The sequence below is a fragment of the Hydra vulgaris genome, chromosome 14 (genome assembly GCF_038396675.1).
Source record: "Hydra vulgaris chromosome 14, alternate assembly HydraT2T_AEP".
In the NCBI taxonomy this organism is placed as follows: domain Eukaryota; kingdom Metazoa; phylum Cnidaria; class Hydrozoa; order Anthoathecata; family Hydridae; genus Hydra; species Hydra vulgaris.
This window is the reverse complement of record NC_088933.1, coordinates 4570845-4597398: the sequence shown is the minus strand read 5'-3', so window position 1 is coordinate 4597398 and position 26554 is coordinate 4570845. Positions and strand designations below refer to the sequence as shown.

The 26554-nt window shown below is 25.4% G+C and overlaps 1 protein-coding gene across 1 annotated transcript in view; it reads left to right on the top strand.

Moving 5' to 3' along the window:
* Positions 1–1560: 1560 nt before the first annotated feature.
* Positions 1561–26554, top strand: part of LOC100201760 (nipped-B-like protein) — a 96452-nt gene continuing 71458 nt past the window's right edge. Inside the window, exons 1-9 of the mRNA XM_065817403.1 lie at positions 1561–1680; positions 1796–1952; positions 6025–6152; positions 6232–6494; positions 12884–13429; positions 13524–13590; positions 15378–15791; positions 18154–18345; positions 25465–25667. Of these exons, the coding sequence (XP_065673475.1) occupies positions 1620–1680; positions 1796–1952; positions 6025–6152; positions 6232–6494; positions 12884–13429; positions 13524–13590; positions 15378–15791; positions 18154–18345; positions 25465–25667 (2031 nt within the window). The 5' untranslated portion in view covers positions 1561–1619. The remainder of the gene's footprint in view (positions 1681–1795; positions 1953–6024; positions 6153–6231; positions 6495–12883; positions 13430–13523; positions 13591–15377; positions 15792–18153; positions 18346–25464; positions 25668–26554) is intronic.

The following is a 26554-nucleotide window of genomic DNA, read 5'->3' as shown; positions in this document are numbered from 1 at the left end:
TATTATTATTGTTACTTTTTTTATTGTTATTATTGTTATTATTATTATTATTATTATTATTAGTGCTGCCAATTTATGTTAATTTCTGATGATCGCAAATTACTGAACAACCGCAACAGAAACACAGAAAAAAAAATTAGATGAAAAGATCACGAAACTCTTTATTATCATCTTCCCAGTGGACACAAGGCGTAAAAAAAAGACATATTTTGAGCATCTTTTGAATGTTCTGAACATCTTTTGAACGTCAAATGTCTTTTTTTGGTTCCTGTACCGACTGAGTTGGTTCGTCAGTATTTAGAATACGCAGCTCAAATATTCAATACTTAATTGCAGTATATTAAGATATTTTTATCAAGAGAGGTTTAATATGTTTGGTTTATTATTGCTGGAAAGCAGAAGAAAAAAAAAAGAAGAGGAAGAAGAAGAAATAGAAGAAGAAGAAAAAGGGATGATCTAATTCAAATGTTAAAATATTTGAATTAATGAGATGTCATAAATTTTCACTGAAAACCCGAAATACAAGATAACAACCATAAAACTAGAGACTGAAATAAAAATCTGAAAAGAAAATTTACAGGAAATATATAACAAAATTTTTCACCGTTAGAGTGGTAAACGACAAGAACAATTTTAAACAAGAAACAACGCGGAGTCAGTCAATCAATTCAAAAACAAGGTGGAAGAACTTTTTAAGTAATAACTTAACTTAATTTTTAAGTTGAATCAAAAAAAAAAATCTTATACCCCGTTAAAATTCCAATAAGAGGAGTAAGTCTAACTTATTGGAATCTTAACGGGGTGTTGCAAGTTAGACTAACGATAGTTAGTCTAACTTGCAACATCGTGATTCTACCATATTGTTGAATAACTAAAAGGTTGTTTAAAATTATGTCTAAATACTTCAATGTTGGTATATAAAGTTTGAGCGGCGCCAAGAAACAATAACTTACATTTCTTATATGAAAGTTTAATTTTACTTATATTTCATATCTATCTATCTATCTATCTATCTATCTATCTATCTATCTATCTATATATATATATATATATATATATATATATATATATATATATATATATATATATATATATATATATATATATATATATATATATATATATATATATATATAATATATATAATACATATATATATAATAAATATATAATATATATAATATATATATTTATATAATATATGTATATTATATACAGAGATGTATATAATATACATAAATTATGTATATATTATGTCATAATATATATTATATATTATGTCATAATATATATGTATGTATTACATATATATATATATGTATGTATTACATATATAAGTATACATAATATATATGTATGTATTTATGTATGTATGTATGTATGTATGTATGTATGTATGTATGTATGTATGTATGTATGTATGTATGTATGTATGTATGTATGTATGTATGTATGTATGTATGTATGTATGTATGTATGTATGTTTGTATGTATGCATGTATGTATATATGTATGTATGTATGAATGATATAAATTTTTGTTATATGTTTTATATTTTTATTTTTATTTTTTCAGTTTTTGAAATCACAAAAAGTCATATAATTAAACCATGTCGGAAAATGAATAAACCTGAAAATATTCCAATTATTACTCTTTCTGGTATTGGATGCTTATCTGAAAGTCAGTCTTAGAATTTATGCTACGTTATTTCATTGATATTATTTTTTTTTATTTTAAATTTATTTCTGTGAACTTTGTATTTTGTAACTTAAGAATGCATTCTTTTATTATTAAGTTTCTGGAGAACTTCCTCTTCCTTGTTCAGCGCAGCAACCATTACAGTTGTTTTCCACCCAAAAACAGGCAAACGAAGCATTGCAGCATATTTATAATGGAACAGAAAACTCACTTGAAATAGCACAACTTCTTTCAAGTGTAAATAATGCTTACTTGTGAGTTTTTTAAATTATAAATTATAATATTTTTATACTTATTTTTTGTATTTGTTTATTATTATTAAGAAAATTTTGACTTTATAATTTTGAAATTTGAATGAATTATTAATTTTAAAATTTAAATTTTTATCAATATATACTTGTTGTAAATGTAATTGTAATAATCTATCAGATAAAATGAATTTAAAAAAACAGAAAAAATTTTATAAACTTAAACAAATATGTAGATAATGTGATTTTGGTGTTCAAGTCTATTTAAAGTAAAGCTATTCCTATAACTATGGTATAAATATAATTAATTATTGTTTTAAAGCTAATGATTGATTAGAGTTACTTGTAAATAATTGTAAATAACGAAAGATATAATTTGTATATAAATTATGTTGAATTGCATTAAGATAAGTAGGCATTTTGCACATAACTTATAAAGATCTTCTTTATGTGAAACAACAAGCTGTTTTGGCTAAAATGTCAACTTAAATTGATTTAAACCTAATTCCACAGTTTATTAGATATAGGTAAACAATGTTTTCTTATGAAACAGATTTAACATTAGAGTATTATCAAACCTTTGATACTGCTAAAATAAATGTGAAAAAAGGTTTTATAGATATGAAAAGTATTGTAGTCTAACTCTATTGTTTTTAGAATTTAATTTAATTGTTGTCACTATGCCAACTTTTGATACCATTATTCAGCCCTCAAAATTAAAGTTGGCATTTGGCAATGCCAACCTAAATGACTTAATAAGTTGACTTTAAAAGACTTGATCTCTCCAACTATTCTACGGTTAGTCTTCACTATTATTAGTTTCTTTGCATAAAGTTTTTGAGATTATTAATTTCTCTATTTCTAACTGCAGTATTAAAGTTATTCTTGAAGACCTATGCTCTTCTTTATTTCAAGTAACTTTAAGGGTATCACAAGGTTCTATCTTTGCTTCTGTGTTGTTTCTTATCTACTATAACGATCTTCATGAAAATTATCGAAAAAGCGGCTCTATTTGCTGTCGACTCAACTTTATACTCTTGTCTTGACAGAAAGTCTTTAATCTGATCTAGCTTCTGTAATAGCCTAAGGCTTATAGTGGCTTGTGGGTTTGAAGTCTGGACTTAAAATCCACAATTTTTGTTAGACAACAAGCTTATTTATCTACTGCAAAAAAAAATTGTAATACTGTTGGCATTCCTATATTGAAAAATAACAACTCTCTTACTCTCATACAAAATCTAAAAGCACATTGTAAATGTCTTTCTTTTATCCAGGGCCGGAGCTCCAGTCACTTACTAAAGCAGGTAATACAAAATGCTTTAAGAAGCATCTATAATGTTTTTTAAAATGTTGTAGTTGCATTTTTTAATATGTTTTCTTTTAAAGTCCAAATGAGTTTTGAAATCACATCTTATTTCAATTTATAATGTGAGTATATTTTTTTTTCAATAAATTGTTTTTTTAATGTTATAGTCACATAGAGTGTGACTAAAATGTTAAAAAAATCATGTGAATGTGGCTATGAATCATTAATAACCAGCTGCCAAGACTCGTAAAAACTGGTATTGGTTAGTCTATTCCACATTGACCATTTCTTTACTTATTCCTTACTGATATTTTTTAGTAAGCGGTAGAGAAATAATTATTTATCTATACAAAAAAACTATTGTCTACTTATTAAAGTTAAAAAAAAATTTGATAATATAATCAACTATAAAATTTTAAAAATGCTTTGGTAGCCGTTTCCCAAATCGCTATTTATCAGCAGTTTGGACATTGGTATCTGCCTAAATAATATTTAGAATACCCACTTAAATTTTGTTGATAAATTAGAGTTTGTGTAAAAAGTTTAAAACACTAATAAACCTAAAAATGTATGGGATAATGGATTTACCATGACACCTATAATATGGGTCATGGTAAGACTATTCCACACTGACCATTTTTATACTTTTTTTATAACATTATTTAATATATATAGTTTTATATATTTTCTATAAAATTTTTTAAATATGTACAAAATTAAAATCTTTAAAATCATTGTTTTGAGTTAACGATTAATATTCAATACTTTATAACTTCTTATTGTAAAATTGAAAACTCTTTTAAAAAAATGTATTAATTTTTTGAAGAAATTTACATTTTTATTAGTTTTAATTTATAAAATTTTTATAAATTTTTTTTATGACCGTTAATTTTGAATAAAAAAAAAGTTTCAATGTAAAAACTTTTTTCCTATAAGAAAGAATATTGTCTTTTTAATATGTGTTAAATGTGCAGACTTGACTAACTACCTAAGTACAATAATGATATAAGTATCTCTATGGTGAAATATGCATGATAGACATTTTTCCAGGTGTTTTAATGTACTTAGAAATTTTAAGTTTTTTTAAAAATTATCTCTCTTTCGTTTGTTATAATATATAATATCTTTACACATGTTATGTAAATATCAATAGAACTTTAAAAATGTTTTATTTTGTCTAAGAAAAAAACTAAATGTTCAAGCTAATGGATTTGTACCCTCCCAATTCACACTAACCACTAAGACATATTATAGTAAAATTTTTTATCACTATTAAATAAACAAAACGTGGTATAACTTTATAAAATGGCAAATAAATGCTATTGATCAAAACTAGGAGATACTGCCGCAATTTTTAAGTAAAAGTAAAACTGTAAAACTTGATATAGTTTCTAACATTACATAATTTAAATTTTACATAAGTTAGATATTTGTATACACTTTCATTCACATTTTCTTATTAAAAATGTGCTGCAACTCTTTCTCACCATTAATTGGATGTAATGGCTGCATTGAGTTCTGTGCAAACACGCACAAATGAGCAGTTGACCAATATGTAATATGATGCTTAACCTTTTGTTTGTCCTAGAATAAATATTTATTTAAATGTTGTAAAACAAAAGGTAAAACCTTTTTTGTGATGCAGGTTGAAATTTCTTTCTAAAATTAAAAGTTAAATGCATTTCAACTAGTTTATACTGATTGAAAATCAAAATATTTTTTCTCTCTTTTGTTTTTAAATAATTTGCTAAGCAGTTTCTTTTTAAATGTCTTCTATTTTAATTGATTTTTTCCTTTGCAGTTTGAAAAAAGCTCTAAAAAAAAAAAGAGTAAAACATGAGCACTAGTTGCCAACTGTGCAAAACCTGAGGTTGCATCACTGATAATCCTGTAATACTAATCTATAAACTATAATGGTCCATTTATATGTTAAAAAAAGTGTGTTTTTAATTGGTTGTTTAAGTGATCTTTTTTGATTCAAAATATTTTTTAGTCATTTTTGACCAATATTTTTTTAAAAATAAATGCTGCATTTTTGCCTGGCTACTCAGTCTACTACTCAGTCTCTAGCCTCAGTAAAAATTTTTTTTTCCATTTTAATTTTTATTGTATGCACTTTAACTTCATTTAGACATCTTTTTATTTCATTTTATTTCAAGTATTGTAAGTAGTTTTTTTTCTTGTCATTTTTTTACTTTTTCTTTTTTAAAACCACTACTATTGTTACTGCTCAAATATGTTACCATTGTTTGTTCTGTTTAATTATGTTCATCTATATCTCATTTGTTGTCAACACATTGCTTCACTCTGATTGTGTCTTTAAGTTCTAAAAATATTATTTGTTTAGTTTATTTCTTTTACCTTTTTCTATCCTTTCTATCCTTTTCTATTCCTATTCTACCAATCCTACCAAATTATTTTGTCATTATTTTATACAGATAACTTGAAGCTTATCAAGTCTCCTGTTGACCTTGCTTTTTAATCTTCTAAGCTCTTTCTTACTCTTTAATCTTTCATTTTCTATGAAAATCTTAATAGTGCTATATCAAAAATAATATTTTTCAAATATTAAAAAAAAAAAATAAGCATTTTGTTCAACAAATAAAAAATGTAAATTAAAACTAAAATTTTTTTTCCAATTAAATGAATTGTTTATTTTTTTTTTACATGTTATTTGTATAAAATATATACTATTTCAATAATATTATGAAGTTATTTGAATTTTATATGAAAATAATAAAATATATGTTTTATTTAAAGAATTTTTTTAAGGGATTTTAAGGTTACATCAAACAATCAACCATCTCAATTGAAGGACAATAATGTTTTACCTCCAGTACTAAGATCTGTACTAAAAAGTCATCCAAATATTTTTCAGCCCCAATTTGAAACTTATCATGGTAATTATTTAAATCATTGTTTATTGATTTATATTTATTAATTTTTTTTTTTTAATCTTTTTTTAATAACTTTTTTTAGGTTCACCTGTTAAAGGAAACAGCATTGAGGCGTACTCAGTAAACCAAAGAAAGGCTTTTATTCTCCATCATCAGCAACTGCAGCAACATCGCCAACAACAACAGCAACAGGATCATAATCGTGTGCTGACTCAATATTCAAATTCAAGTTTCCATTTAAATAGTTCAGCTAACGATGAATCTCCTTTGTTACATGGATATATTCCAGCTGATTCAACAAGTTCTCCAATGATTAGTAGTCCCAATATGCAACAGTTTTTTTCGGTTAAATTTCAACTTTTTTATTTTTTAATCTTTTACTTACTCTGCTTTAAAATAGTATAAAAAATTGATTTTCCTAACATTCAAATAAATTAAAACCCATTTGCACTAAATCTATGTTTACATAAAATGTGTTTTAAGTATTTAATCTTATTAACACAGGGTTGCCATATATTTTATTTAAATAGTTTTTTTACATTTTTAAATTGGTTTAAAAAAAAAAAAAATAATGAAGTAGTTTAAAGGATAATAAAAAAGATATATACTTTATAATTATATATTTGTAAAAATGCATCACATCACTGGCATGATTGCTTTGAACTTCAAATAAAAGAGAAGGCTCTTCCACAAACACAACATCTAATAATTTATTATAAAATTCTATTTGATAGTTAAAATATAGCAATGTCTAATAAAACATACAAATTTTAACCCTATACAAAAAAAAAAGAGTACTTAAACAGCAAATAGCAAATAAAAAAACTGCATTATTAAATTAAAATTAGGGAATACAATCCCGGGTTGACTACCTGGGTATTCTGATTAGTCAGTCAAATCCCAAGTAACTCAATACCCGGGTATTTGCAGCATATACCTGGATACTCAATTTGAGTATTTAATTTTTATTTTATGTTAATAGTTAAAAGGATTGCGAGTGAAGTCTTACAGAAAAGAAATATTTAAAAATTTATGAAAAGAGAATCAAAAAATGATTTACCAACTAATTGTGCAACTAAGGACAAATTTTCATTTAGAGGTATAGCACATTCTGAAGCTGTTCAAGGTTATATTTTATCTATGAATTTCATGGATAAAATATAATCCTGAAATATAACATGCTAAAAAGCGAAGTTACAATTAAATAATGTATCATGAAATTTCGCAAAGAAAAAAAATAGAGTTAAAACAACAATTGATTGCAAAAAAGCAAATTTATGCAAAATTTAGCATAACTGTCGATGAGTGGACAAATAATAACTGTACACAATTTATTAATGTGACACTAAAGGACCAATATAATTTTGGATGGAAGAAAAGGACCAATATAATTTTGGATGGAAGAAAAGGACCAATATAATTTTGGATGGAAGAAAAGGACCAATATAATTTTGGATGGAAGAAAAGGACCAATATAATTTTGGATGGAAGAAAAGGACCAATATAATTTTGGATGGAAGAAAATTGATGGATCATGTAACGCAAAAGAAACAGTAGAAACAATTCGTAGAATCTACATTAAATAAGGGTTAAATTTAAAATCTAATATTGTTGCATCAACACATAGTGGTGTGTCTGTGATGGTTAAATATGGAAATAAAATTGACCCAATCAATCAACTGTGTTACAACCTTGCAATTAATTTGCCAGCGCTAAGTGTATTATATTCAAAAACTTTGCAGGCCCAATAATGAAACAGAAGGATTTTCTGAAAATTATGATGATAAAGATAATGAATACTTCAATTGCAATATTGATGAATATTTTTCCAGTGATGCAAATATAAATTTTATTGAGAGCAAGAACTTAGAAGAAGATATATTGAAGCTAACCCTAGATATAAACAGTTTGATGAAAGAAACAAGAAGAATATGCAAATTTTTTAGGAACTCACCAACTGAAAACAGCAATCTGCAAAAACATGTTGTTGAAAAGCAAGGTAGAAATTTGAACTTATTGTTAGATTGTTGTATGCGTCGGAATTCTTTGATCATATTCATCTAAATATAATGTAAAATTAGTTGCAAAACAAATATATAAACGTTTATTTTGTGAACCGGAATCGAAAATGGCTGTTGAAGTTGAAGTAACATTTACTCGTTATTCACATTTTTAGCACCACTAAAACAAATCCACGAACCATTGTAATTCGAAAAAGAGCTGAAAATTATCTAAGAAAACAAGGAGAGAAAAAATATCTTGAAACAATTATACAAAGCACTTTTTACCATTAATCCTACATCAGTGGATTGTGAAAGAGTTTTTACATTGTCAGAAATTTTTCTACTAAAATATGTCCCAGGTTGACTGCTGAAACTCTCAGCGGTTTATTGTTTTCAACGTATTATTTTAAGGAATCAAAACTTAACTATTAGACTGATTACTAAAATATTTACATATTAAAATTATTAAACTATTAGATTACTAAAATAATTACATATTAAAACAAAATGTTTCTATACTGAAAACTGAACTAATATTATCTGTTCATAATATACAAAAATATATTTAATATCTGATATTTTTTTTGTTTGATTTTTTTCAACAATTACCCAGGTAATCGCATTGAGTAAATGGTTAGTAAAATTCATGGGTAATTGTATTCCCTAATTAAAATAGTACTAAAATGTGTAGAGAAAAAATAGCAATAATAAACTTACAGTTTGTGAAGCATCATTTATTGCTGAAGAAAAAAAAATCATCATTTCTTACTGAAGAAAAACTTTTTGAGTTCTGAAAAAGAAAAGTTATAAGAAAAGACAACAGTTTTTTCTTATAACTTTTAGAGTTATAAGAAAAAAAAAACAACTGTTTTTTGGAGTTAGTATAAAAAAAAAAAATTTATAGGAATATTTTGATTATATGTCTTAAAAATATAAAAGTATATAAACTTTATTAGTTTTTTTACTAATTTTGCTATTTACTAGTAGTCATAGTTACTAGTAGTCAAACTTATGGAATTGTTGTTATAATTATATAAAGTGAAATTAATAGTTACATAAAATGATGATAATTTAGTTGAAAATAATGTAGTTGTATAAATTGGAATAATACAGTTAAAGCAGGTGTTTATTAAAAAAAACTTGTGAAAATTATAAGTTGCTCTTGCTGCCTCAGTTTTTCCATGTTTAATAGAAATGCATTTTGTTTCTTTATTAGATATTATATTGTTTCTATTAGTTTACTAGTTCTAATTTTTCAACTTAAAGACTATTGTCCAAGCTTTTGAGGCTCTCTGACTTTTTTGATTTAACCTATTACAAAGTTAGTTTTGATTTTTTTTGCATTAGTCTTTTCTTTTAGAATACTTCAAAATTATTTAATTGGGAAACATTCTGGTATGTTAGGTGGGTTATCGAATTAGGACACATAATTTATTGAAATCTTTTCTAAGAATGTCATTATTTTGGCATAATGTGATGAAGCAAAGTCAGGCTAGAATACGTATTGGCTATTGTTATAATACTCTTTAATAAAAGGCAATTGCTTCTTGATACAATGCTTTAAGTAAATAATTTGGTAAGTAATTATTTAACAGCTCCACCGACAAGCATAAAGTACATTTTGGACACACTTTATAAGAAATGTACAATCAGACAAACATTTTTTGGGTTAAATTAGGCCTATATTTCTCCTATTCAGAAGTTTATTCAACATTATTTGTGTAAAAAATATCATTGCCATTAATTGTGCATTGGTTCATTTTTGTTGCTTATCATTTTGTATTGGTATTTTTTACATTTTATGCTGTTCTGTTTTTACATTTTATGCTTGTCCTTTTTTTACATTTTATGCTTGTCCTTTTTTTGTAAGGAGTCAAATAATCAGAGTCACGCTACATCAATTTTTACGAAACACAATAATTATATGTATATAAATAAATGATTAAATTTGTAACAATAAATTTGTAACAAAAACAAAAAAAAACAAGTGGATATGCAATTTTTTTATCTTGTAACATTCCACATTTTAATTTTCTAAATTTAAAAAATTGAATATAATTAAAGACAAAAAAATTAATCACTTTACTTATTTATAGTTAAAAAAAATAGTTCAATCTAGTTTTATCTAACTATTAAGCCAGGAGCCATATTCACAATAAATTAACTAAAATAATATCACCTAACAGTATTATCACCTAATAATATGTTTAAATTTAATATGTTTAAATGTGTTTTGAAAGCTTTGTTTTAAAAACTTTATTTTAAAATGAAAAAACCATCTGCATTTGCTGATTTTTTTTTTTTTTTAATAAATTAACTAAAAGATATATATTTATTATTATATCATTGATATAATATATTTACTTCAGATTGAGTTATCAAAAGTTTTCTGTTCAATTTTTTTTGTTGATTTGAAAATCAAAATAAAATTATTAGATCTTTTAGATTGAATTTTAATTGAAAAAAAAACTAGATATAATAAGTTGTAAGTCAAAAAAAGTTCATATATCACTCTCTCTCAGTTATGAAGTAAAAATGTCAATGGATAGAAGCGCTATCCATTGCCATTTTTACTTTTTTTTTGAGACAAAATGATATGAAAAAGTGATATGAAAATGATATGAAAATGATATGAAAAATGATATCACAAAATGATATGAAAATGATATTAAAAATACATATGAGGCAAAATGAGATTGAGATTGCATATATAATATTGTTTATATTACAATGCAAGGTCTTCATCACACTTTAAATAAATTTTTTCTATTTTGTTGCCAAATTGCAATTAATTTTTTTAATAATAATTTTTTTTTAGTTGATGACCATCGTCTAAAAAAATAATAATATTAAAAATTGCAATTAGACAGGCTGGGCCTTCAGATAAGCTGTGCAATTAGACAGGCTAGTCTTACAGATAAGCTGTACAATTAGACAGGCATTACATTGTCTCATTGTACAGGTCTTACATTGAATGACAGGAGAATTAGAACAAAAAAAAAAATTCTTATAATAACTCTTTTTCACACTTTTTGTTTTGAATTTTGAATTTTTGGTTTGAATTGTTCCTGTTTCAATCTCTTCTTTAAAATCTTCTCTAGTACTATTTTCACCACTATTTTTCAAAAAGTTATTAAATCCTATCCATAGATCCATTAATAAGCATCCCAGTGTAGTTACTATTCCTATTAGAATATATAGCAGGAGGGGTTATGTTGGAATAGAGTAGAGGGGAAATGTTAGAAAATATAGAGAAACAGGATCTTCATCAAGCCAGCCCAATGGCACCGCGTATAACGCAGAATTCCCAATGAGTTTAAAATTCCCAAAAATCAATGGCCTTATTTTTTGTTTTGTTTGTTTGTTTGTTTGTTTTTTCAAACAGTTTTGATTAATATTCCGCATTTTTTGTAATATAATAACAATAAATATTCCCAATATAGTAAAAACGCGATAAAAAATATATTCCTGGCTAACACCCTGTCAAGGTAGAGAGTTTTCGGATAAATCAATTATAAAATGTTTTATTAGATTTCCTTAAACTATTTCAATAGTGTTTCTTTTATACAAGTTCTGAATAATTAAAAATGTATTCTAATTTATTAAAAATAATTATTTATTATAAGAATCATAAATCATGTAAAACTTCTAATCAATTAAATTCAGAATGAAACTCGATGTCTTAAACAAAAACAACGTTTTTTGTATTTTGTGCCATCAATTTTGTCATGGAAGTTGACCTGGAAAATAACTATAACATTCTAAAAAACTTTTTAACACTATACCAAATTTTAAATAATAAAAGATATATAATAAAGATATATTAAAAATAAAATATATATCTTTTCTACTAGATAAAAATGTTTGGAATAAATTCTGATTAAATCTCTTTTGATTTGGCATGATTTTTTTAATCCATCTGTTACAATTTTTTCAAAATTTTTTTTTTGACAGAGCAAAGGTTTCTCATGGTAGAAACTGCTCTTCATTTGCAGTATTTTGACATTATGGATGCAGCTTGTTTTGGAGTTGTCTTTATGTCTGAGTGATTTACTGGTATCTATAGTATTGTTTATACTTTTTTAATACTTTTATAAAAATGTTTCATAAATAACAAAGAACAGATTTTCCTATATAACAAAGAACAGGAGGCATGGGGGAATAAAAAAGAAATAATTAGAAAAAAAAAATTAATTCAAATTTTACTTAATTTAAAAAAGAAAACTTTTTAAAACAGATTCAAAACTTTTAATAACTGTCCTTTTAAACTGATTTTAGGCATGCAAATATAAAATCAGTGCCGTGGCAAATGGGTCAAAGACCCCTACCAAAACCTGCCAAAATACATATTTAGCATGTTTCACAGCATAGATTGCATTTACTAATGTATGTAATGATTAGTTATAAGCAAAAGAATTTACTGATGTATATGATTAATTATAAGCAGGTAATTATAAGAATTTGGACTAGAAAAATTTTTAACCCAGCCAATCTGTAAAACAGTGATCCTTTAATTCAGTTATTTATTTGTTGTTTTTTCTTACTTTTTTTTTAGTTTACTTTTCTGTTAATTTTACCCTTTTTTTATTTTTTGTATGGTTTGTTTTACTTTAACTTTGTTAAAAAAACAACACTTTTATAGTTTGTTAAATATTTTTAATTTAATAAAAACATGTTTTTATGATTGTTATGTTAAAGACTTTTTTCCATTTCAATGATTTTTTTTTAAAGGCATATCAAACATCCTGTAGCCCACAAGTGCAGTACAGTAACATGACAAGTCCAAAGTTTGTTTCCCCTGCATCAGCAAGTAATGCAGCAGTAAATAATATGTCTTTTTTTCCTTCTAATAATGCATCATTTTTCTCAAATGATCTTTTGACAAAGCAACAACAAACTTTAAACTATATTTCTAATCTACCCACAAACCATCTAGTATCTCAATCACATCGACAGATGTCAGCATCCTTGAATCATTACCCTTCATCAACTGTTCATCAATCATCCTATCGAACACCTCAATTATGTCAACAGATTTCACAATCAAACCAACAAATATTACAAATGAATCAACAGATATCTCAATCAAATCAACAAATATCGCAAATGATTCAACAAGCAAATAATCAAATGCATCAGTTGTCATCAACATCAGGTACAGAAAGAACTCAAATGTATAAGCAGATGACTTCAAGTCAACAAGTGCCACAGTTTTACCAACAACCAATTCAGTCTCAATGTAATGTGCCTCAGCATAATAAATGCAGCATAACAGAGGTGTGAGAATTTTTTTTATTATTTTACATGTTAATATGTTTACTTAGAATTTTTGAAATGTTACTATTTTTGATTATGTTATACTATTTCTTAGCTAGATCAAAGAGCTCCTATATTTTCTCCACTTAAAACAAGAAATCAGCGATTACCTAGCAATATTGGTACTAATTGTTTTATTACAGAACTATATTTATATATATACAAACAATGTATACAATAGATATACAATAGAATATACAATAGATATACAATAGAATACATGATTGCATATACAATACAATAGATATACAATAGAATACACGATTGCATAAACAATTGCATATAAAATTATGCAAATATTTAGAACGATAGTTATATTTCTAAATGTGTATAATGATAAATAAGCATTTAGGTGCTCTTGAAAAGTCTTTAATGATGACAGTAGCATGACACTTTCAATACATTATTTCTCAGTAACTTTATAACAGTAATATGCATTTAAAAAATTGTTATAAAAATTTATCATTAAAAGTATTTATAAATTTATAATTTTTTTTGCCATAAAAAGAAAATATCAAAACACATTTTTAATTTTGAAAGTAGAACTTTGACTGAGACTTTTGGCAAACATTAGTTGAACACAATGAAATTTATCATTAATTTTCAATTACTTAATTGTTAATTACCTTTAATTTTTAATTACTTAATTGTTAATTATCGTTAACTTTTAATTACTTTAATTTCTAATTACTCAAAAACTACTTTACATATGTTTTGTAATTTTTTGACACAAGCTTTTGAATTATTATTTCAATAGTTTTTTACATTTTTTATTGAATGCTTAAAAACTGAGTATTTTTGTAACTACTTGACATCTTCTGCTGGATAATCTTGCTTTGAGTTACTTTTTTTGAAGCTGCTATCCTTTTTTTCTTAAAATCTGTTTTTTTTTATCTGAAGCTGATTTCTTGCTTTTCAATAAGTTTCCCTTTATAATTGACCAATAACTTGTAATAACTTGCAGCTGAGGATAATTTGAATGATTTGCTTTCTTAGGTACAAATTTAACAGCATTTTGTTAATTTTAATTTTGTTCAATTCTAAAGAGTTCTAAGAGTAGTGGATTGTAACCAAAAGCAAAATATTGTGAACATATCTTCTTAAATAAATAACATAAGACTTTTTTTAAGCATTCTTTTATGTACGAATCTGCATTCAAAGTTATACGAGTATGGTACTTTTCAAACCACAGGAGCAGATTGCTTACCGTATAAGGAACTTGTGAGCAAAGATCTCAGTTTAAATATACTTGAACTCCAAAGCAATCTATCAATGGCTGCTTTGGAGTTTTCTTTTTATAATATATTATACATACTTGAGATCTAAGTACTTTTCCTATCAAAGCTTGTCTGCATTTAATATTTATTTTAAATTCTTCGTTATTTCCACTTTCACCTTTACTTTTAATAGATTGAGTCTGTATTGCCGCAAAATAAATCCAATTGATGATTGAGAAACGCAGATCAATTTTAAAATTTTATCTTGTGACTTTTGCAATAATTTTTTTTTTCAATTTAATATTTGTTTACTCATTTTAATTCGATAACAATAATAGCCTATACTTATTACCATTACAATCAAACAACAACACATTAGCTTCCGTGTTCAAAAAAATTGTTTAAAAAATTAATTAAAAAAGTTTGTCAAGTAGTTTGTATGTATGTATGTATGTATGTATGTGTGTATGTATGTATGTATGTATGTATGTATGTATGTATGTAATGTATGTATGTATGTATGTATGTATGTATGTATGTATGTATGTATGTATGTATGTATGTATGTATGTATGTATGTATGTATGTATATATTTATGTATGTATGTGTGTATGTATGTATTTATGTATGTTATGTATACATAAAATATTTAATAAACAATTTTATAAATGCATATTTTATTTTATATAAGGTTCTGAGAACTCAAACTCTTCTAGCTTTTTCCCTCTTGAAGAAAAGTCAAAAATTGTCCCTGAAGAACAATATCCCAAAAAAAACTGCAATGAATCTTTTAACATTCAAAGTGATCAATGCAATATATCCACAAAGAATGAGAATTATGTTAAAACATATGAAGCAGAAAAAAGATTGGTATTGAAAGTACCAAAACTAATTGTGCGAAAAGTAAAACATTTTGACGGTCAAAAGGAGGTTGAAACATTAGAAGTATGCAACTCTCTAATAAAGAATAACGAAGAACCTATGGAATATAAATCAAATAATGAAGAACGTATCAATTGTAGATCAAATATAAACAAACGTAAGAAGAAAAAGAATTTTAAGAAGAATTTTTCATCAGATGAAAGCGATGATAATCAAAAAAAGGGTATTTATATAAATGCTTTTATCCTTTGTGTATTTATTTTTGTTTTATGTAAGATACTACTATGTCACTATGAACACACTTATCGCTTACATATGTTATGGTAATCTGTTATAACTTGTTTAATCACTTAATTTTCTATTATTATGTTATTAATAAATAAAATTTACTATAAATAAACCTTATTTATTTATAGTAAATTTTATTAATAAATAAAATTTACTATAAATAAGATAATTTTTTGAACTTTGTTTTTTATAGTTTACAGAGTAATAAATAAGCTAACAATTCAAACTATGTTAGGATATATTATTTTTTCTTAGCATCATATTACTTTAACTTTCTTTTTACAACAGCCGTAGGTATATTTTTCTTCTGCAGTGGGCAGTAGCTGTTGTTTGCAAATTTCTTTGACAGCAATAGTTTCTTCCTTTTTTTTTTTTTGAGTTATCCTCCAACATGGAAACTACTTAAGGCACTGTCAAGACAAATGTTGCATGGAGCTTTTGAACAACTGTTCTAATTGTAAAATAATCTTCTTTGGCGATGCAAACCATCTATGATGCAATAATGCATTGCTTATAGCTGTTTGTTGAATTTGTGATGGAGTTAAGTAATATTGATGGAGTTCAGTAATGTTGATGAAGTTAAGTCATGTTGATGGAGAGAAAATGATGTTGATGGAGTTAAGTGATGTTGATGGAGAAAAGGTGATAATGATGGAGTTAGCATGAAAAAGTAACAAAGAATCCTAAATCACACTCAGGCCTCGGCGGAAATAAATGAGCACAAGAGCAGAGATATCCATGTTGGTTTAGCTCCTCTAAAACCAACATGGAAATCCATGCGAGAAGCTCTTCTAAACTGCTTTTCATGAAAGCTTTTAGTTTTTGCACAAGCTATCTGTTTATATATATAACAATTATTTAGACAAAAACCGTTCCTGTTTATTATCCTGTTTATGTTTATTATACTATTTATAATAAAAATTAAATTTTTTTGACTTGGCGTTTTTTATTTTAGTTACAATAATAATTAAACTTTTGATAAGAAAAAATACTTTTGCTAGAGCTGTAAATTGCTCCCGTAAAGTGTTTTACGGGAGTGTGGGCAAGACCGAAAGCTAAAGCTCTCGCTTCCTGCCGAGGCTTGCACACTTGAAGAAAAAAGGGAAATTGAAAGAGTAAGAAAACAATATTAAATTAAGGCATGAAGGCCAACATTTTTGTAATACATAAAACCTAACAAAGGGTATACTATTTCAATTGAGTTTATGGAAATATAAATATTACTTTCTACATGGCTTTAAAATTGTACAATGTACAGCCTTGAAGCTATGTACAATGTAGCCATGAACAACCTTTGTAGCCATGTATAAAGGTTGTACATGGCTAAAAAAACTACAAAGCTAAAAGAAATATAAATATTACCTTTTACATGGCTTCTCTCTACATGGCTCTTTGATATTCTCTCTGTATTTCTCCTTTGTAAATAACTAGATTTTTCTCTAGTAGAAACGTGCAATGATTCTAAACAATAACACTTAATAACTGAGGCATTGCATCCAAATGAACATCTATTAAACACATATACAAATTTAAATGGGTTGAATGTTTTTATTGGCTATCAATTAATATGGCTATTAAATATCTTTTGAAAAAACCATGAATTATCTCAACCTTGAGAGGTTGGAGGAAATGAGTAGTATGAAAGGGGAGGGGGGCAAGGTGTTTCTATGTATTTTCAGAATCAATAAATTTTTGAATGATTATTTCAACACACAGTTCAATTAGAAACATAAATTTTAATCTTAATGTTAGTCCAATTGTTTTTACTTATAAGAATTATTATTTTTTATTTTGCATTTTTGAGTATTTTTTATTTTGCATTTTTGAGTATGTTTGATTGGCGCAGACAATGATGGGAATTACTATTAAAAAATAGTTGCATGAAAGACTCCGAAAATAGTATTTGAGCCAAAGTTAGCTAACATTACTTTGATTGGTTTAATTAATGATTACCTTATAATAGCTCATTGAATAAAACTTTATTTATTGTTATATTTAATCTTTAGACATATATTATTATTATACATCGTGAAGAGTATATTATAATTAAATAGTTAACATTAGTTAGATTGGATTAATTAATGATCACTTAATAATATCTATTAAATAAAACTTTTATTCAATAGCTATTATTTATTGTTATATATCATCTTTAGGCATATATTATTGTTATGAAATAAAAAAACCATATAAATATATTATTGTTACACATCATGAAGAGCAAAGATTTAAATATGAAGTAAAGTTTTATGTTTTTTTGTATGATTAGTTTTGTTTTTATGGTTTTAAATATCTAGATTCAAAACGATATAAACCTACAATAAACACACAAATTGATGATAAATCCACTATCAATACAGAAACTGATAATAAACCCATAATAAAAATGGAAATCGATTGCAAACCTACAAGCATGACAGAAATTAATGGCGAACCCACAATCATGACTAAAAGCGAAGATAAAACCATAGTTAAGACAGAAATTGATGGTTAGAGCTTTTTTATTTTTTTAAAGTTGTTTTAATGCTTTTAAAGTTTTTTTTTATAGTTTTTATACATTAACTTATGACTAAAATGACAAATGTTTTTGCATCAAATGAAATAAATGTTTTTGCATCAAATGACATAAATGTTTTTGCATCAAACGACATAAATGTTTTAGCATCAAAGGACATAAATGTTTTTGCATAAAATGACACAAATGTCTAAAGCATAAATGCATAAAGAACTGTTTTCTACAAGCTACATGCTGTTTAACAAGAGTTAACACATTTAAGTTGTTTATTTTGAATAAAATTCAAATGTGGTGTGTCATACTAAGGTCAAAACTTGAAAAATCAGATTTACCATTAGCATTATTAAAAAAAGTGTGAGGTTTTACATATAGAGTTTAGAACTTACAAAAAATTTAAATTTTAATTTAAGCTACCAGGGAACTGCCTTAAAAATGCAAAAATATGTGATTTTTCAGGGTCAATTTTAACCTTTTTAGACTTAAATCAGCTTTACATCTAAATTATCTTATGAGCTTTATATCAAACTTATCTTCAGAAATTAATACAAGATAAGCGTAATACATTTAGTAGTTAAAACTGTTCCTAAAATTTTGATTTGATTTCCAGAGTACTTAAAAGAAGGGGTGCTTTTTCCAAGTCTTGCATGTAATAACTTCAACTCATATATTTTATTAGATGGTCACTTTCCAAATGACTTCACTAAACCTTTATTTATTTAGATAAGGTAATTTTCTTAGAGAAACCAGTGAACTAAACAGATAAAACCATAGTAATTTTGAGTTAATTTAGAATATTTACAATAAACTTTCAGAAAAAGGCTAATCGCCAGTGTTTTACTTAAGCCTCTCTAGTTTAAAACATAACTTAATAACAAGACTCAAAGATGTCTAAAACAAAGCTTGTCTGATTTCTTAAAATAGAGCAAGTAAAGTGACAAAACAAAAGTTTCATCATTGACAAATTATTTGATTTGATGAATAGTAAATGTGTGGTTTTAGCTTTGTTCTGAGCAACACTTTCCTCCTGATTGTTTAAGTTAGTGCATTATCTGTATCTGTCCTATGGAGAAAGAAAAACTAATTAAAGAGCTGGTTTGTATAAAAGATATGAGTGGGTACACTAAAAATAATATTAAAGTATTTGAAGTGCTAAGTTGTAAACAAAAGAGAGTAGAAGAAAAACTAATGAGAGAAAAAAAAAATTACTCAAAACAAAACTAATGCTCAAGAAAGCGAACATGTAATTTTTGAAGAGTTCAATTTTGATTTAGATTTCTATTCAAAACTCAGGTGCAAAGTGTTTAAAAATATCTAGAAACTATGAAGATATCTCTTATATTGCATTGGTCAGTATTAGACAAGAGCAATTGCAGCAATAGATACTGCATCATGGGTAGATAGAGGACTTGTATCTAAAAATGACAATAAATTAATAATCGATCACAGTAATGTTAAGAGAGCTAGAAATAATGTTATGAATGAAGTTGCTAATCAGTTTGATGTTTACTGCGATAAAGAGATTATAGACTCTTTTTTTTTTTTAAAAGGAAAGATCTGAGCAAAATATTTTTAATTGTATATGGATCTGACAGACAGTACCCCGCTAAAGTTAAAGAAGGACATTATACTGTTTGTTCTGGTGATGGGAAAAATAAGTTGTTAGATGGAGAATCTAAAAGCAGTAAAAAATGGAGTGGACCTATTGGAAACTTACTTGGCCAAGCTACTATTCTTAAAATTAACTCTTTTTTTACTAAAGTTATGAGCATCTTATTATCTTGAGTAATCATTTAGTAAAAAATTCTTTTTACTGATCAGTATTATGGCTATCAAATAGTTATACATAACAGTCATGTAAAGCTCTGCGTAACAGTCATGTTCCTCAGCAACTAGAACTTCTTCAAATTGGCCCTGTCAACATAGCCAGATTGCTAACAACAGCCAATAAAATCTGAAAATCTCATCACGATCTTCAAGGCAATCCAGTCAAAAATTTTCTGAAACTAAAAAAAATTTTCTGTCAGGTTTAACATCAAATTTAATCAGAGAGTGGTTAGGACCAAAACATGTTCTTTACCAGCTTAAGTTGCTTCAACACCAGTCACTAGATATTGAGAGTATAGTCATTCCAAACTATGCTTTGTTCCGAGAACAAAGAAAAAAGAAGTTTCAGTGTAAACAAAATTGTTTAAATAAGAGGAGGTGATGAAAATGTTCAAGTAGGAGGTCTATCTGAAGGACACCAGATATCAACACTAAAGCAGTTTAAAGATAGTGATTGGAATGAAGCTTTTGAACTACCATTAACTTGTTGCATGACAACTAGAGATATCAAAGAGTACTTTGTTAAACCAATGATTGTACAAAACTGGTGTTGTCACTCAGTCAAATGTGTAAAAAAGTCATCCAGACATGTGAAAATATTTTCATAGAACAAGAAATTTTACCTTCTATATTTTACTTCTTCAGCAGTGAGCTGGAGGGGCACAACCCTTATTGCTGCTTTTATAAAAATGAAATAATTGATTTAGAAATAGATAATACTTTAAACAATTTTGAATATTTAAAAAAAATATTACAAATTTATCAGTTTCAATAACACCTCCCTTCTCCCCCCTGAGCTTTTGGTAAAACACTGTCTGTGATTCCTTAGTAGATAAAACTTTTTTTTGTTTTTATTTAATTGCCAGTTTCAACTTTTAATTTTAAACCTCACCCTTTTTTTTAGTTATGCAAAGCAAAGTTCAATTTTCAAAAAATGACAGGTTCTAATATATATATATATATATATATATATATATATATATATATATATATATATATATATATATATATATATATGTGTATATATATATATATATATATATATATATATATATATATATATATATATATATATATACATATATATATATATATATATATATATATATTTTATATATATATATATATATATATATATATATATATATATATATATGTGTGTATATATATATATATATATATATATATATATATATATATATATATATATATATATATATATATATATATATATATATATATACACATATATATATATATATGTATATATATATATATATTTTATATATATATATATATATATATATATATATATATATATATAGATATATATATATATATATATATATATATATATATATATATATATATAAAATATATATATATATATATAAAATATATATATATATATATATATAAAATATATATATATATAAAATATGTATATATATATATAAAATATATATATATATATATAAAATATATATATATATAAAATATATATATATATATATAAAATATATATATATATATATAAAATATATATATATTTATATATATAATATATATATATATATAAAAGACAAAGTCCGAGTTTCAGTTCAATTTTTTTTCAGATCGATTACTGGGGTAAAGTGAACTGTTTTTGATATTTAAACAAAAAGTTTTCAATTTACAAGTAGGCTTTTTTCAGTTTTTAAAATTTATACCATTTCAAGTATTAGGTACAACATAAAACAAAATACTAAGATTAGAAATTATTATTACAATATTGAATATATATTCAAAAAAAAATATGTTCACTAGTTCACTTTACTCCCACATTGGGGTAAAGTGAACTACTTCATCTTTAACTCTTTTGTGTTAGTTATTTCTGATAAATTATTATTTTTATTTTGTATTTTGCATTGCTGCTTGATCTTTCTTTTAAGGCATTTATTTTCTTCATCATTTAATCTTTTAAAGCATCTTCTAATGTAATACAAATTGATCAAAGAGAAAAGTTCCAGTTTTTGCAAATGATTATACTAAATGAGCTGGGTTAGAGGAGGTATCATAAAGTTTTTTTAATAAAGATGGAATAACAGATTTCCCAACCACCTTTAACCTTGACTCGGTATACCAATTACCCAGAATTTTAAGCCATACATGTTTAACTAGGCGAAAGACTCCGACATCAAGTGGCTGAAGCAAATTTGAACAGTGTGCTGGCAAACACAAAATAGTTATATGATTTTCAATTGCTTTTTTAATAGTTTCTAAAGAAGTATGACTCATATGACCATCAAAGATAAGCAAAACAAGATGGATAAAGTATTCAGTGCAAACGTCTGTTTCCATCCAACCTTTTTTTGTCACCCCATATAAGGAAGCCTTTGGTCCACCAGACACCCACTCTTTATACAAATTCTTCCCAGCGCACAAAATAAATGAGGAAAATTTCTTCATGTAGCTGATATTGTTGCTAGTTCAGTAAACTGTTTTTATCCCGATCCAGGAACAATAGTTACAGGGATTTTTTGCAAATACTTTTTTTTATTTATTAGGTTAGTGCTTAACCCACTTTCATTACAGTTTAGTATTTGAGCTGATCTATTCATAATGTCACATTTTTCCATTGTAGCTTTTAGTAAAGAAAACTAAGTGTCAGTTACAGTTTTGTTACAAGCTAAGGCTCTTGTTAATGTCAAAATCTCTGGAGTCCTTATAGATATTTTTTTCTGCCAATGATTTATAAAATTACGAAACCACTGATCACCAGCAACACAATTCACAAATTTTTTCTTAATTCCTTTCATTTCGGTATACGTTTGAACAAGTTTTATAAATTGTTTTTTATCCAATTCAAATCCAAAATCAGAAAATGCAGATAAAAGTGAAACAAGATCTTTTTCAGCATCAGCAGATAATCGGTCCGGTTGCCCTTCACCAACTTATGAGCATTTTATGCCTAGAAGATGTCTTGCGATTGCACTTCTTAAAATGCCATATTTTTTTGATGCAGCATGCGAAGACATTTCTTTATTTTTAACTTTAGAAATAGCATTTTGCAACAAATTAGGTGCATATGATTTTCTTTGGGATTCTTTTTTCTGTAGTTTCTTGGCATTGTTTTAATATATTATATTTCTGAAAATAGTTTTAAAATTTTTAAAACAAATATTTGTTTTAAGAATAAGCAATCTAGTTAAGTAATTACGTTGTATATATACAGTTCTACTAAAATTATTTGATGAAGAAACATAACAAATAGACTAGTTCACTTTACCCCCAATAGACAGAAAAATAAGGGGTAAAGTGAACTAAATTGATTTACTAACTAAGAACTTAGCTGTTTTATATCATGATATAAAGTGTTTTTAAAACAGCATTGTATTATCTTCAAAACGTATATAAATAACATAACTGATAATTGCATTAATAACAACTAATCTTAAATTTACTAAAACCTATTGCAAAGTTTGAGAACATAATTTTAAAACTTCCGCCTAACTCATTATTTAAAATGGCTTTTACATCAAAACAAAGGCTATATTTTAATTATTTTTTTTTTGAAAAATTTTAAAATGTTGTATTAAGCAAAAACAATGCCTAAATTACTTAACAAAAAGTTTTTTTAACGTGATAATTTTTTGATTTAAAAAAATAGTTCACTTTACCCCTAAAAAATTAAAATATAGCCTAGTTCACTTTACCCCAGTTTATTCTATATATATTGCATGCTATAAGTTTCAAACAGTTTTTTTTAGAAAAAAAAAGAAAAATCAAAGAACGATGAATAAAAAAAAAAAAATTTGTCTGTATGATATCTGCCCAAATCTTCAATTTATACATGTGCTGAAGCTCCCACAGCTTCCTATTTCAGTATGATATCATAGATGACTTTTTATACTAGGCTAGATATATGTATGTATGTGTGTGCTTTTTTGGATCTTGTGTAAAAGAAAAAATGCATTATTAGAAAAACCAGCCTAAATATGGTAACAGTATTCTTTATAAGAATGATTACATGATTGATAGAGGTAGAGAATGGAATCAGGAGTAAGCAAAAACTTTAGTGCTTTTAGTATTGTTTATAAGAGTGTATGTTATATCAATAAGAAAATATCAAATAAAACGAATAAATCTTTCAATACCGAGAACAAGTGAAAGTTAGAGTATGCGTATGGAGTAATATATGAGATATGTTAGCAGTTCCCCTTGTTTCTGCTAAAGCACTAAGAAGATTCCACGTTAACTTGCAGGCTGATTGCTTTTTTATTCACCAAGAATCATGGCATAATGGTCTAGAATGTGCAGACGTTTTATGTATTCACACTGAACATGAACCTGAACCTGAACCCAAACTCAAACCTAGAGCAATATCAGTTTTCAATGAGTTAAATTTAGCAATACATTAAAGACACCAATGTTCTACATTTATAGGGAAAATATGAAAAAAATTTTATTGTTATTAAGCCACAGATAAAAAATATGAAATAGTTTTATAAGACTACGAAAGCAGCTTAAACAGTGAGCAAATCAATATTTTGAACATTTGAAATTATCGTGCCAAAATAATGAACAAGAATTAAAAAAAAAGAACTAAATTTTATTGTATTTTTAATTATTTATAAAGGAGTAGTAAATAAAAGATTTTAATTAATAAATATTTTTCTGAATGTTATTTTTATCGCATTGTTGAGTTAGTTAAATAATTCAAATAATTGAAAAAATAATATTCAAATAGTTCAATAGTTTAAATATCCAAAAACCATGAACAGAGTTAAATTCTTATTTAACATATGTGAAAACAAAAAACAAAAAACAAAATTATAAAAAAAACTCTCAAATAGAGATTATGTATTGTTCATTATTAAAAAATTAAATAAAAAAACTAACAAAAACCTAAAAAACTTTTAAGACTGATTATTAATTTTTTACTTTGATTGTTGAAAAATGTTTTTTGCTTTAATAGTTATAAAAGTGGATCAAAACATTAACATAAAGCTTTATGTTGCACTTTAAATATTTTTGTGTTTGGTTTGCAGTTTATGTTTATAGGAGTAACCTGGTAAAGTAATGCAGTATAAATGTTTTCAAAACTTGCTAAGTTTTGCAAACATTTGTGCAAAAATGTTGCATATTTATAACAGTTTAAAAATGTGTGGACATGCACATGAACAATTAGACAAGCGTTACCTAAGATACAAACTTTATTAATTTTTTTTTTAATGGTTTTCAGTAAGAAATGCATAATTTTATTTTATTATTGTTAATTAACATGTAGGTGTCGAAATCAAAGCGGAAGTTAAGAAGTTTGCCTTTATTTTAAATAAATTTTTGGACATGGAATTAGAACTTGATGCAGATGGTGAATTAGATATTAATGATGATGCAGAAATACCGCCTGAATCACTTTTTCCAAGACCATTGATAAAAAGTTTTTATACAGAAGTTGCAAAAATAAAAACATGTGGTATACTAAATAAGGTAATTTATAAAAAATAAATAAATATAATAAAAGTATTTAAAAAAATTATGTTATGAAAAATAGTTAAATTTTATAAAAAAAGTTAAAATGAATTTAAAAGTTAAAATGAATTAATATAAATGTCATAAAAATTAGAGTTTTAACATTAGAACTTTGAGTCTGGAGTTGAAACTTTCAATAAGGAGTTAGTTTATTGTTAAGTTTGTACTTTTACATTGATTACTAAATAAGAATGAAAAAATGTATTTAATGTGGTGCTTAATGTAATTTTGTTGACTAAAGCCTCACATAAACTTCTATTATATGTAAGCATTTGTTAGAATCATATTGTTTGGCATGGGAAAATGATATACAATATATATGTTTCAAACAATTAAATTTGTGGAAACCAATGGTTTTTCTTGGTTTTTCAATGAATTTGTGTTTAGTCTATTTCTGTCAGTATATCTCAAGAATGTTTGGATTTTAATCAGACAAATAAAAATTGTGAAATTGAGTTATTTATTTGTAATTGTTTTTATTTTTTTTTATTTAACAATTTAATCTAATTAAATGAATTTAAAAAGCATAATTTTAATGTGCTTACTTGTGTTTACTTTTTTGGTATTGTAAAAAAAATCATGTAACAAAGTTATTTGTCACTTGAAATCACAATAACAACAATTATTGTTTTGAAATTAGTTCTAGTTTTTTTTTTAAATTTAAACACATACTATGTCATTACAACAAAAAAAAAAAAACAGAAGTTCTTATGTTGCACCATTTTATTGAGTATACAATGTGTAAGGCATAAACATAGTTAAATTTGAAATTTCATTATAAAATTAGACATCATTAGAAATCATTTTATAGGTTAGAAATATTTATAAAATGATTAACTACAAAA